We start from the raw sequence: 15,139 nt of genomic DNA on the forward strand, positions 1-15,139 counted from the left end.
GAGAGAACAGGTTTCTGAGAACAGGTTTCTGAGGAAGTCATTAATTAAACCCTAGCCTAGGCTTCTCACCTGCATGCCCACTGCAGTTCACCTCTTATCTCTGTTGGGAAAAATACCTCTGGTGGCCATCCATGCTGCAGAAGTTCAACTGTTAGGGAGGGTTTTCACTCCAACAGAAAGGTGGGGCAGAGCTACCTCGATATTCAACAAATTGGAGAAACCAAAATGCTAAACAAGCATTAAACAAATAAAGGGCAATGAAAAAGTAAAGCACAGGGCCTGCCCAGTGCATGCCATCCACAAGCCTGGCAGCATGGCCTGCACACCTGTCCAGGGGTCAGCTAGGACTATCTATACCCGCTCTGTAGACCCCTGGGTAACTGTAGTTCCTCAGGACATCTCCAAAGCACAGGTGATATTTCCTGTGCAGATGGCCCCACCTTCCTGCAGGTACATAGCACATCTCGAGGGAACAGCCCTTGCAATGCTGTGGGCGAGAACACAGGTGTGGCCTGAGGGGGGTGGGGGATCTGCCAGGAGAGTCTCCACCCTCTCCAATTTAAGAACCAATGCTTGATGGTTTCATAGGTTTTAAGCTGTACTCCTTTCATCTCTTCAGGGAGGGCGACCTTCCTTTTATAGATTTAGTGATACTGGAGTTTCCACCAGTCTACACATGTGTATCCTTGCCACTTAAAATATTTTATTGTTATTACTCTTTTATATGTATGGATGTGTATCTGTGCATGTGTGCCACATGAGTGCTGGTACACAGAGGCCAGAAGGCAATGGATCTCCTGGAGATGGAGTTTCAGGCAATTGTGAGACTCCTGGGCAGGAAGTACTCTTACCCACAGAGCCATCTCTCCAGTCCCTTATTGTTTGCTTTTTAAAATATTTTATTATGTTTATTTTGTGTGTACAAGTGTATTGCCTGCATGTGTGTAAATGCACTTGCATCATGCAATGCCCACGGAGGTCAAAAGACAGCACCAGATTCCTCTGGAACTGGAGCTACAGACGGTTGTTAGCTGTCATGTGAGTACTGGGGTTGAATCCTGGTCTTCTCCAAGATCAGCCAGTGCTGTCAATCACTGAGCTATCACTCCAGTCCTGTCTTTGGCTATTGAAAACATTTATCTTATCATCTGTAGAAAGCTTTTTCTTATTTTTTGATTCTTCCATAACAGTACTTCATCATCCATCACTAACACCCTTTTTAAAAATGCCACTGCTGGGGCTGGAGAGATGGCTCAGCGGTTAAGAACAATGACTGTTCCTGCAGAAGACCCAGGTTCGAATCCCAGCACCCACATGGCAACTAACAACTGTCCATAACTCCAGTTCCAGGGGATCTGACGGCCTCTTCTGTCCTCTGCGGGCACTGCACGGCATGGGTGCACTTACTTACATGCAGGCAATACACACATACACATAAAATAAAAATAAGTAAAATACTTTTTTAAAAATGCCACTGATTTAAGGTTGGGGGGACTAGACCAATTAACTTTGTAGATCATCCCACACCTGAATCTGGGTCCTGCTCGCTGTGGTATCATACAACATGTACTGAAGAAAATGTTTCTAAATTAGGAACTGGAGGGGCTGAGAGATGGCTTAGCAGTTAAGACCACTGGCTGCGCTTGAAGAGGACCTGGGTTCAAATTCCAGCACCCACATGGTGTAATTCTAGTTCCAAGAGATCCTACAACCTCTTCTGTCTTCCTCAGGTACTGCATGACATGGGTGCACTTATATACACGCAGGCATAACACTCATACACATAAAATAAAAATAAATTTATAAAAATGCTCAGAGCTCTTTCCATCTCAAGGGCAAATGGCACCAAGAGGCAAGTGAAGTCCCTTCTCAAGAAACAGCAGGTCTTGGGGCTGGAGAGTTGGCTCAGTGGTTAAGAGCACATATTGCTCTTCCAAAAGCCCTGGGGTTCAGTTCCCAGCACCCACATGGTGGCTAACACCCGTCCTTGACTCTAGTTCCAGAGGATGTGATGCCTTCTTCTGGCCTCCGCAGATACCATGCATGTACATGGCACACTTACATACATGTAGGCAAAACATTCATACCCACAGAATAATAATAAAATCTTTTTATTGGCCAGGCGTGTGCAGGCAGAGGCAGGTGGATCTCTGTGAGTTTGAGGCCAGCCTGGTCTACATAGCGAGTTCCAGGTCAGCTGGGGCTACAGGGAGACCCTGTCTCGAAAAGACCGAAAAAAAAACAAACTTTTTTTTAAATCCCTGTAGCCCCAGCTGGCCTGGAACTCACAATGTTGATCAGGCTGGCCTTGAACTCAGAGATCCACCTGCCTCTGCTAGGATTAAAGGGCATGTGCCACCACACCTGGCTAATAATAATAAAATCTTTAAAAAAGAAAAAGAAATAATAGTTTTTTAACACGCAAATATACTCATGGACAATTCCTGTGGCACTGAGAAGAGACTCAGCCCTGCAAGGCCAGGCCCTATAGACCAGGCCACTGGACTAGCTCTTAGTATCTGTCCTTGCCTCTCTAGCAGACTTCCTCACATGGTCATCATTTGGGACCATACTCACCGTTTATAGACTGCTCTCCATCACAGCACACCATCAGAGCACAGCCTCTTCTACCCTCTCCACTGGTAAATAGCAAGTGCTCAAGCATTTCTTGGCTAAGTGACTAGATAACTTCCTTCCACTCAACACTATCTTAAAAGCGTAGTGTGGCTGGGCATGGTGGTGCACGCCTTTGATCCCAGCAGAGGCAGGTGGATCTCTGTTGAGTTCAAGGCCAGCCTGGTCCACATAGTGAGTTCCAGGACAGCTGGGGCTACAGGGAGATCCTGTCTCAAAAAGAACAACAACAAAAAAGGGCATAGTGTAGATCCATGGTCCTAATTCAAGTCCAACACCAAAGGTAAAATTGTCATTTATTATTCCTACTAACTGTTCTTATTTGTTGTTTTTGTTTCTGTTTTGCCTGATATTTTGGAAACAGAATCTTGGTTTGTAGTCCAGGCTGGTCTGAGACACCATGTGATCCATAGCAATCTTCCTGCCTCAGCTTCTTAAGTGCTGGAATTCCAGGTATGAAACACCACACTGGTGTTGTTTTTATTTTTTGACACAAGGTCTTATTATGCTATCCAGGGGGGCCCTCAACTCTTAGGCTCGAAAGATCCTCCTGCTCAGTCTCTTGAGAAGCTAGGACTACAGCGGAGGATGCAAAGATTTTGAGAGCACACTGCTCTTATGCAAAGACTTGAGTTGCACATGACACACTGTACATCCAGTTCACTCATCAGCTTAGGATCCTCACTGAGAACTGTGAACACCATCTTCTTGGACCCAGCCATATAACATAAACCAAAACTGTATCATAGCACCTGCCACAAGCAAAGCTTTGACTCCAAGGCTTCAGAAACAAGCACCTTCCCTCCTCTGCCTTCCCTCCTCACATTCCCAACAATCTCATATTTATGGTTATAAATATGAAAGTCGATTCAAGGAGATTAAGTCCCTGAACCACACAACTCAAGTCCAACCTTGATTTGAGGCTGTGCTGGTTTCCTGCTGATACTTGTAACAACAATGGCAAAACACTGCCAGGTTGAGAAGTTCACATCCCAATGGCAGAAAAAAAGATTGACTTTCAGAAAATAGTAAAGATGTAATAACTAGTGTAAAGGTGATGGGAATTTCAAGAAAGAGCAGTTCCTGGGGGCCTATGAAAAGCCACCTAGAACCACAGAAAGGAGTTGAAACCACAGGAAGAAGGAAAGTACTCTAATATCAGCTCTCATACTGAGCAGCACCCTGTCTTCTGAATGTCACCCTAGGGAGACGACAGCTTCCACATTCAGTCACCATCCATCCACCCTGTGGAAGCAACTACCCAGACCTGGTTTCTATAACTCTGTCACTAAAAAGCTCTCAGAATACAAAGCTTACTTTCTTTGTCTTTCTGCCTTCTGCCGGTGTTTCATAATTTAGAGAAATGCTCCTTATCAAGATCAATCTACATTGCATTATACAGGTATCTCGAATTTGCTGATATAGGTGAACTCTGTCTCGGAATTCTAGAGAAAAGAGAGCTTCTTAACCACCTAACAGTCACCTTCAGATTTGGTGTGCTGGAGATTCACGGGGTGCTTGCTTGAAATGCACATTTCTGGGTGGCATCCCAGAGATTTTGGTTCAAAGTATCATAAACCTATCATCCTGCTAAACAGTTAATTTAAAAGTATGCTTGCTAAATAACAATTCTTAACTTCATCTTGAAATTTTCCACATATAGTCAATGAACACTTACTAACTTTATACTTTTCTGCTCCAGACAGGGAGTGCAGATGCGGAAACCACTGTCCTGGGTCAGCAGACATCTGCTCTCATTTTGCAGGCAGACACCAGCAAAACCTGCATGAGTGCTGGAAACTACACCTCTCTAATTTCTCACGTTCAAGAGCAAAGGTGGATATAGCACCTACCAGCCATGCTAAGCACCCATGAAGTCATAGCAGCACTGGTTATCTACCCCACAAAGTGGAGCTCAAACTAAAGAAAGGAGACACAGATGCAAAGGAAAGGTACTTCCTTATTCTTTCCTTTCTTGAAACAGAATACTTTAAGGGACAGAGATGGCTACATTCCAGATCTCCTCACTCCAGTGTATCTGTAACTGTATCTGTGAATTTCATACTCTCTGGGAAGAATTCTGACATGGCAGGCAGCTTTCTATGCTTTTGGATAAGCAAACAGTGTTATTTCAAGAATGGGCCTGTGGGCTGCTTAGTTTAAAGAAGGAGGGGAAATTCAGGGCTCCTTTCTCCCAGTAGCCTCGAGGTTAATGCTGTATGGTGGCTGGCAGGGTCAGAGTACATGAGGGTCAGTGTACATGAGGGCCAGTGGTGCCACCCCACATCAACCCCATACTTGAGGAATTATACAAACTAGTTCTTGTCAAACCTTCCCAGGTTCTTAGGATCTCTGGCCACGGAGCTTAGACAGTGAAACTTAGCATTGAGCAGACCTCTCCTAGGCATAGCATTTACCTGTGACAGATGCCCCCAGGATAAAACACCCAAGTAGTTATAGCCGGAGGGGTAACCCCAGGTCACAGCACCAGAGCACTCTGTAAAATGGGGCATACTCACTTGGTTGCTCCTCCACTGCCCTCATCATTGTCTGATGATGATGAGGTAGAAGAGCCAGGGAAGTAGGCAGAATCCACATGATTGGGGCTGCCACTCTGGGCTGGGTTGATGGGCGAGGAGCGCTCATACAGAGGTGTGTGCTTCCCATCATGAGGAATGTTGCTGTAGCTGTTCTGCTCTGTCAGATTCTTCCCGCTCGTGTTCAGGTTGAGGGCCGGCTCAGGGAAGCTGTACGGGTATGGACCCTGGCCCGGGGTACCCCCTGGGCTGGGCACCTGTGGGACCTGAGGGATAGAGCACAAGTCAGTACACAAGGCTGGTAGGACCCAAGGCAAGCCTGAGCTGGCTGCCACCTCTTGAGTAATTTTTATTTGACACTGACATTTATCTCATATATCAACCCAAGAATTTAAGGAAGTTCACATTCGAGGTGCAGCACCACTGGCCTATGAGGATGCCTTACCGCAGGCTTTGATTGCAGAGAAGTCTGTGGAATGTTGAGCATCTGAGGGGGAACATATGGTGGCACCATCCCAGGCATTCCAAACGGATTTGGTCTGGCTGTTTCATCAGAATGGGAGGAAAATTAAAAAAAAAAAAAAGCTGTGAAGAGAATGCCATATCCCCAAGACATCCCTGGGGTCTGCTAAGGGAGGGCCCAAGGATCTTCGCCCCTTCAGATACCCATACCACAGATTTTACTTCTCAGAAACCTTTAGGAACTCAGATTTAGCATGTAGTTCCAGAGGCTATGGCTTCCACATCTTGTTTTCTAAAATGGAAACAAACCAAGCCTAAGCTCCCAAATTCAGTGTTCTCTAAAGATCAGAGGGCTTCTCCCACCTCAGATCTGAACAGCACTGGGCAGGGGAAGTTCAACCTATGATCACCACCTCTTACCCAGCCTACAGTCAGGTAACCCAGGCCATCTCTAGTGCCCCACCCCCAAAAGCCAAGTTCCACAGCGAAGCTATCAGAGTGCTTCCTAAGCAACCCAAGTCAGGGTGAAAGCAGTCTTGAATGCAACACTAGCCACACCACCCCAACCACACAGTTCCCAAGAGCTAAGAAGGCACAGCCCACAAAGGCTAGGAGAGAAGCACAGACTGCTGCTCGCTTTCTCCCATTTGATAAGCATCCAAGAGTCTTAGAAGCTGTCATCTATCTGGAGTTCTCATCGCTGAGGGCCTGCAGCTCTCAGTTCTGAACTGCCACAACAGGCCTTTGATCCCAGCTCTTACTAACCAGAAATCTTGGCACAGCTTCCATCTTTGTACTGAACAAAGGAAACTGCAGCACAACAGCTGGGAAGGATGTGCCTGGCATGTGTGCTTGCAGGGCACACATGCAGACACACCACACATGCATGTACTTGCATACAAGCAACAAGTCTACCAGCTCTCCTGTGTGTGTGAGGTAACAGTCACTACAACTGTTAAAGGTGTATTCTCAGGTGATTCTGAATCACAGTCAGATGTGGACCAAAGAATGTTATAAAATTCAGCCATGCCCAAATACTGCAATTTGACTCACTGTAAAAAGTCTAGTTTATAATTTCTTGTAGCTAACTTTTCTACATAACTTTTTAAAAATTTTATTTATTATTTTTATTTTATGTGTATACATGTATTGCCTGCATGTAGGTAAGTGCACCCATGTCGTGCAATGCCCTCGGGGGTCAGAAGAGGTTGTTGGATCCCCTTGGACTGGAGCTATGGACAGCTGTTAGCTGCCGTGTGGGTGCTGAGATTCGGACCTGGGTCTTTTGCAAGAACAACCAGTGTTCTTAACTGCTGAGCCATCTTTCCAAACCCCTACTTAACTTCTAAATAATAAAATGAAAGACTGGACTCATCACTTACAGCCACCACTTTCAGATGAAGATGATCACTTCTGTGTTATTCTTTTAGTCATAACAAACTTAAAAACTTCCTAAAGAGCACAAACTTTTCTCTGAACAAATAAAACGGTATTATAGCATAAAATCAAAGAGGTTTTTTTCAAAATTTATTTTTACTGTTTATGTGTATGTTCTTGTCTGTGTGAACATATGCAATATGTATGTAGGTATCAAGAGAAGCCAAAGGAAGGCATGAGATCCCTTGGAGCTGGAGTTATAAGTGGTTGTGAGCTGCCCCACATGGGTGGTGGAAACAGAATGTGGGTCCCTATGCAAGAGTAGTGTATGCTTTTAACTGCTGAGCCATCTTGCTCCAGCCCCAAGAACCAGAGCCACCTCTCTAGTTCCACAAAACAAAGATATTTTTTAGAATATTTTCTAAAATCACATTGTAGTTGGCCTCAAACACATTCTGTGTCTCCAAAGAACAAGTCACTGTTTTCTCATACATCAGTCCTGTGTCACTGAATGTACTCGTTTGCATTTTCCTGGAGGCTGCACAAATGACTGACCATTCAGGACTTGCCGCTAGAGCCCACGTGCCTTGCTCTAAATCGGTTCTTGTTTTCCATGCTCTGTGCAGCAGCTGAGGAGAACCCAGGTCCCCCTTCTCCACAACAAGAGTGACATCTCTGTAGAGACATCAGGCCCAGAGTAAAAACAACACTACTACTTTCCCATTCTCTCCTTTTACTAACTAGGGGCTAGAGGTAGGCTTTTGTTAGCAAAGGCAGCAGATCAAAACAGAAAAAGAATGAAGGAAAATGTTTAATTACTCTAAGAGTTATTTTTATAACTTGAAAATATTTGTTAAATCTTACAGACTGCTTCAGGAATGTACAGAAAAACAATAGGCATAATTGCCTTTGACATGTTCCCTGAATTTTCTCCTCAAAACCCCAAAGCACAGCTCTGTGACCCATCTCCAATGACTCACAATGCCCACAGAGCTGCCCAGCTTTTACTCTATATTAAACTAAGATACCTGTTAAAAAGAAATGGGGTTAAACTAGAATAACTTTGAACTGCAGTCATCACAGCCCTGTCCCCACTCCTAGCCCAACCTAACAAAGATTCTTCTATTATCTTGAATACCACCAAGGAGATAACGCATTAAACAAAACATAGAATAGCGACAAAGTAAGTTTTAACAATGTCTGGGCCCACGAGATGGCTCAGCTGGGTAAGAACTCTTGCTCTGCAAGTATGACAACCTGGGTTCAATCCCCAGCAACCCACAGAAAAAGCCAGGTATGGCTACACATGTCTGTAACCTCCACATTAGGGAGTAGAAACAGGCAGATGCTGAGAGCTTGGTAGTCAGCCACCCAGCCTAGCTGAGATGGTCAACTCCCCCAGTTCAGTGAGAAACCTTGTCTCAAGATAGTAAGGTAAGGAACAAAGGAGGAAGACAACTTGTATCATAATCTGGCAACCCCATGCATGCACATATAGGTGCATGGACCTACACATCATGTGTATGCACCACACACACATACATCACACACAAAAGTAAATGAAAATTTTTAATTTTTAAATTCTGGGCTGGAGAGATGGCTTAGAGGTTAAGAACACTGGCTGTTCTTGCAGAAAACCCAGGTTTGAATCCCAGGACCCACATGGCAGCTAACAACTGTCCAGTTCCAGGGGATCCAACAGCTTCTTCTGTCCTCCGCAGGCATTGCATGACACGGGTGCACTTACTTACATGCAGGCATAACGCTCATACACGTAAAATAAAAATAAAATGTTTTTAAAAAAAATTTTTTTTAATTTTCTAATACAAACACTGATACATAATGTTCCAGGGTTATGCTAAAAACAGAGCTTGAATGTCTTTTAATTTGTTTTTATTTTATGTGTAAATAAATGAGCATCCTGCCTGCATGTATGTAAGTGCACCTGTGCATGCAATGCCTGAGGAGATCAGAAGAGGATGTCAGATTCCCTAGAACTGGAGTTATAGATGGTTGTTAGCCTCCATGTGAGTCCTGGGAACCCAACCCAGATCAGTGCAGTCAGTGCTCTTAACTGCTGAGCCATCTCTCTAGCCCCTGAAATTTTTGATCCAAAGAATAAACTAGTATATATATTTTTTATTTTATGAGTGTATTGCTTGCACGTATGTAAGTGCACCCACGTCATGCAGTGCCCAAAGAAGACAGAAGAGGGTGTCAGATCCCCTGGAACTGGCATTTCGGATGGTTGTTAGCCCCTATGTCATGCTGGGAATCGAACCCAGGTCTTCTGCAAGAGCAGTCAGTGCTCTTAACCACTGAGCCATCTCTCCAGTTCCAGAATAAATTAATATAAGTCCTGCTGTTACCATTAGATTTTCATCTTTGTTTACAAAAAAAATAAGCATTTAAAATTATTGTATACTTATCTCCATGGACATAAGTAAAAGAACCAGCATTCCATAGAAGTAAAGGCATAAAAATCAAGGAAGGAGGCCCTCCTGTAACCTATGTTTGTATACTGAAGATAAATACCTTCCAGACAGGCAGGGATAGGTCAGGAACATAGGGGGAGGAGACAGGGGATGGTCTGGCCATAGCTACGGAGAAGCCTGGTTGAGACAGTCAGGAAGGCTAAGCCCTTTGCTTTAGACCATGTGCAAGGTTAGCATCAGGGAAGGCCCATAAGACTGAGCTAAGGGGCACTCATGTCAGACCAGTCTGCAGCTGGCCAAACCAGGAAGGAAAAAGCCAAGGTCAGCATGCAGGAGAAAAGGCTCAGACATGTAAGACCACGATACTTCAGGGATGTTCTGCTTGAAGGACGCCAAGGCCAAGGAAGGAAAAGAAGAGCATAAGTAAAGTGTGCAGGTATCTGAAAGGACCAGGAATGGGCTTCCAAGTTAAAATGAGGGAAATCTATCTCAAGTTGCCAGAAGCAGGAACTTTCTAAGAAGCAGAGCCATCAACAATACATAGGGCTGCTTCACTGACTGCTTATATACAAGCAGGCCCAGAGCATGAACTGGGGGTGGCATGGTCTGTACCCTCTGTGGTTAGGACAGAGCAAGCGGCTCCTCCTCCCACAGCATAGAGCATGCGCACCAGAGCCACGTGTCTGCCTCCTGTCTTATTTCATTCCCTAAAGAGCACGCACCTGCTCAATTCTCCCTCCCATTTCAAAGACCCACGCTTTGTAGAAGTAAGCTGAGGCAGCCCAGGAAGATGCTGCTTGCCATCTCTCCCATCTTCTTCTACATCCTTCAGTGCTAACTAAAAAGATGAAAGGTTAGATGTGATTTCTGGACACCTCTGCCCTTGCATGCTGTGTGGGAGCTATGCATACCAGGGAGAATGAGGTGTGCTTATCTGACTCTCCAAGTAGCAGTTTGTGGTCCTCACCCTGCGTCCTCCAACCTTATTCTCAGCACACCCAATACCATTCTCCTGCTTTACCTCTTCCTCCTCTGAGACCTTGTTCAAGGCTACAACTCAGGCCCCCCTCATACTCCACGGCACCCAAGATACCCCACCAGCACCATAAACAAGTAAACTCCCACCTAGAGCTTCAGCTTGGTGTCCTATCCCTGATTGTTTCAACTATACATTCATTTGCCATCTATACAGAAATCTTAGAAGGTGCCTAACATCAATGTTGAAAGCTACCCTCCAAATGTGCTCCTCCACTGATCTCTAGATCTCTCACTGGACACGATCGTCTGTGTTGCTCATACCAAAACACCCAGTCCAGTCTCTGTGTTGAGCTCCTCAGAAATCACAAAACGTACATGAACGCAACAGTCTGCCACATGCCTCTTGTAGAAGTAGCAGGCAGATCTGCCCAATCAAAGCAAGCATTATCACACTGACAGAAATTCAACAGGACCAAAAGCAGATCTGTGTATAGAGACTGGAGTGAAGTGAGGACAGCCTGGTGACCTGGTTCCCTAGTAGTCAGAGGAATGTGGTTCCCAGTTCCCTAGGAGGGGTATTCCCACATGGGAAACACCATAAGCAAAACTCAGTGCAGAAAGATTCAGATGGCAACAAAACAGGAGTGAAACTTTCAGAAGGCAAAATAAGTTTTTCATGTCAGACCAGTCCTTTATGCTTTTGTTGTGAATATCGGAAAGCACACACAGGCGAAGGGCCACATAATGCGCCTCATGTACTTGTCACACCCAGAATGCCTGGCATAGCTGCCCCTACTCCCCCACTACCACGAAACTTGAAAGTAAACCTCAGACATGGTGTCGTTTCATCTGTAAAAACAGATCTCCTTGTCTGCTTTGCTTTTTGAGACATGGTCTCATTATGTAGCCCCAGCTGGCCTAGAACTCGCTATGTAGACCAGGCTGCCCTTGAACCCATAGAGATCCACCTACCTCTGCCTCCCAAGTGCTGAGGATTATATTTATAACCAATATGCTTGACAAAGGACCTGTAACCAATATGTATTAAATATTCCTATGATTCAACTGAAAATAAAAGCATGCCAGCAGGAGCAGGAAAACAGTGAGGATGCTCATTTCACGGTGGGGAAGCACTTCGGGATCCATAAACACCGTAAAGTTCTCTGGCCTCATTAGTCACCAGGGAGATGAAACTGAAATGATCCTGGGTATGTAATTCTAGTCACCAGTTGAATAAAGAATGTAAAGCAACTACAGGACTCGCCACTCTGAAGGGAGGATAAACGGGTGCACCCCGCCCCACTTCTGAGGAGAAGATAAACTGGTACTCTCACACCAGGCAAAGCATGGGCATACCAGGATCCACAAGTGTGCTCGGAATGGCATGCGGAGCCAAAGTGGATCACATGCAGAAAAGCTCATGGCGGCACAGTCTGCAATGGTGACCAGCCAGAACTAGTCTGATTTTCCATTAATACCAGAATGGGTAAACAGTAACACTAAAATTGTATTATAGAATTTATATATTACCAAGTTAATTATATTGATATAAACATTTTCTATATAATGCGAACATAACATACTGGTACAGATTATGTGTTATATAAATTTTAATATTTATTTTAACATTCATTAGTAAAAAAAATGAACTACACCAATAGAAACAAATAGCTCAATAGCTCAGGAATATGAATATTGAGCTAAAAAAGCATGAGAGAAGAGTTCATGCCACGTCACTTAATGACAGGACATGTCAAACTATTCTGCAACCAGGAACACTGACATGAATTATATAGAAAAAAAGAGTGATTGGGGGATGGCTCAGAGGGACTGCTTTTGCAGAGGAACCGGGTTCAATTCCCAGCACCACATGGTGGTTAATAGCCACCTGTAACTCCAGTTCCAGGAGATCTGACACCTTTTTCTGACCTCCTCAGGCACTACACAACATGGGTGCATTTATACACACGCAGGCAATACACTCCTACACATAAAATAAAAATAATATTAAAAAAAAAAAGAAAGAAGAGCGATTGGTACAAAGTTGACAGTACAAGGGTAGAGAATGTGACCAAAGAGAAATGAGCGAGGTGAGATTCTAAGACTGGTTTAGGGACAAAGACACTGCAGTATTACAGTTACATAATCACTGCAGCTTTTTTTCCTTTTTCTATTTTCATGTGTATGTATATTTTATGTGTGTGGGTTCAAGTACACATGCATGTAGAGTCCTGAAATTGATGTCAGAAATCATCCTCCATCGCTCTTCCACTTTATTCATTGAGGCAGGGTCTCTCCATCAAATCCAGAGCTCCCAATATAGCTAGTCTTGCTAACCAGCTCGCTCTGGGGATCCCATCTATACTTTCTGGAATTGCAGGCAGGCTGCCACATTCACCAGGCATTTTGTGGGTTCTGGGGATCTGATCTCCAGTCCTCACACTTATACAGCAAGCACTTTAGCCACTGAGCCATCTCTTTAGCCCTATTGCAGTTTTTGTAACAACGAATCATTGTCCAGTGAATCTTTATCATCCTAGGTCTAGCATCCAAGGCAGGGCTTAGTCTTGATCTACACCTCTCAGCATCACAAGCATTTTTCTCAGCTTCCTGTGCAGCAAATGCAGTCTTCTTCCTCTTCTCATACCATGTGTCTTCCCTCCTCAGGATCACTACATGTCTCCTCTTCATGGAACACATTTCATCCCATATCGGTGCCTTACTAAAATCCCATCAAACCTTCAAACCTTGCCCTTAGCATTAACTAATCAAAATCAAACACCATTCAAGCACAGTGTCCTGCTCCTCAAGCTGCCTGTTGTCATGCCTACAGGATTCTTTGGTGACCATCTTCCAAAAAGGCACTAACACTGTCATCTTGACCCTTGCTCAGTATCATGCTGGGCACAGAATGAACAATCAATGAGCTCTGTACATTCATAATACACATGAGCCCAACAGCACAATACTACACAGAATAATTATCACCCCACTCTAAAGGTATTTTAGGCTCCACCTAGTCACTGATCTTTTTACTGTCCACAGTTCTGCCTTTTCCTATGGAAACAGGGCAGTATATTCCACGCAGCTGAACACAGTATGGAGCATTTAGATTGATTTCTTTCCCTTACCAATGTGCATTTAAGGTTCCTTTATGACTTTCCATGGCTGAAAGTTCTTTTTTTTCTCAGTGTTGAATAGTACTAGTGCCATAGTGCATCCACTCACCCCCTAAAGAACTTCCAAGTTTGAAGAGATATGAGCAAAGCTGGTATGAACACCCAAGTGCAGGTTTCTGTGTGGACATAAGCTTTCAACTCTTTTGGGTCAATGGCCACAAATATGACTGCTGGATCATAAAAGTCAGAATGTGCTTTGTTTTGTGAAAACTGACAAACTGTTTTCTAAAGTGTCTGCCCTGTTTTACATTCTCACCAGCAATACAGTTGCAGTCTACATCACCTCCAGAAGACTTAAATAACTAAGATGAGGTAAATGCTATGTAAATAGTTGCTGTACTGCATTATTTGGAGGGAAATGATAAGGGAAAATGTTGGTACATGTTCAGTACAATTTTCTTTTCAAACATTTTTTGGAATTCACAGATATGGAGGCTGCCTATACTATGTCTCAGGGCATGTACTTTTCTCAAATATACCATGAAGCACCATGCTGCTCAAGTGTTCTGCAATAAATGCTTAAACTATAGCTGCTGCATACTTGTCCCATGTGCTATGGTCTGGATGTTGTTTAGCTCCCAAAGGGATGATGGAACTTTCAATAGCTGGAGCTTAGTGGGAACTAGTTAGGTTATCAGGGGTGCGGCACTTATTGGGGTTTGTTGACCTGTCTCTGGTTTCCTGTTTTGCAGTGTGATCTCTTGTCACAGTACAGTGCTACCACCGTGGTCCCATCTGCTATGAGGTCCTTACTAAAGCTGCGTTGATGTCAATGCCATGGCCTTCAATTTCCAGAAGTGTCAGCTAAATAAGTTTCGTTGATTTTATTATTACATTTACTTTACTTATTTTGTACATACAGTATCTGCTACTGAACAAGCACATCAATAAAGTACTTCTAACACACTTTCTCTTTAATATTCACAGTGATACTGTTCCAAAACAGGAAGCCCGAGGTCAGCAAGTGATGGGACTGGACGAGCCAAACACAGGGTCTACAGTCAATTTTATGTTTTCCATCACCTCAACAAGCAATTATGAAACAATTATGAAACTCTTGTGTACAAGATATACAGCAGAAAACATCGTCACGATTGGGCTTGTTGACAGTTGTGCTCATTCATTAAAGGAGGGCCAAGCAGGGTCACTGGACCGTCACTGGATTATCCAGCCACTCTTCCCAGACAACTGTATATAATTTGGCCCTAATCACACATGGCCTGCTGGATTTGGGGAGGGCTAAAATACACAATCTGGGGAAGGCTAGGAAGAGAAGGCATGACCCATGCTGGGTAAAGGCTTTCCATTGTGCATACCCTCAGGTCATACATACACCTCAGCACCCCCTCAGTTATCTCAGTAAGTAAGCTCAATAAATTCATTGGTTCCCCAGTAAAACTTTAATCAAACTGACACAGCCTAAGCTAGAGATGAAGGTCTCTGTAGGTTTGTTATGATATATAAAGGATGAAACAAAAATAATATACACACAATCTTAAAATTTCTATGGTCATGGTTTAGTCAACTTGTTTAAGGA

The 15,139-nt window shown here is 44.0% G+C and overlaps 1 protein-coding gene across 2 annotated transcripts in view; it reads right to left on the minus strand.

Moving 5' to 3' along the window:
• Positions 1-15,139, minus strand: part of Fam120a (family with sequence similarity 120A) — a 109,094-nt gene that overhangs the window by 45,293 nt on the left and 48,662 nt on the right. For both annotated transcript variants that reach the window (XM_008852692.2, XM_017803142.2), the window contains exons 6-7: positions 5,617-5,714; positions 5,154-5,437 (exon numbers count right to left, since the gene is read on the minus strand). In XM_008852692.2, the coding sequence (XP_008850914.1) occupies positions 5,154-5,437; positions 5,617-5,714 (382 nt within the window). The remainder of the gene's footprint in view (positions 1-5,153; positions 5,438-5,616; positions 5,715-15,139) is intronic.

Source organism: Nannospalax galili, unplaced genomic scaffold (assembly GCF_000622305.1).
Source record: "Nannospalax galili isolate Female #2095 unplaced genomic scaffold, S.galili_v1.0 scaffold1532, whole genome shotgun sequence".
NCBI classification, from domain to species: Eukaryota; Metazoa; Chordata; class Mammalia; order Rodentia; family Spalacidae; genus Nannospalax; species Nannospalax galili.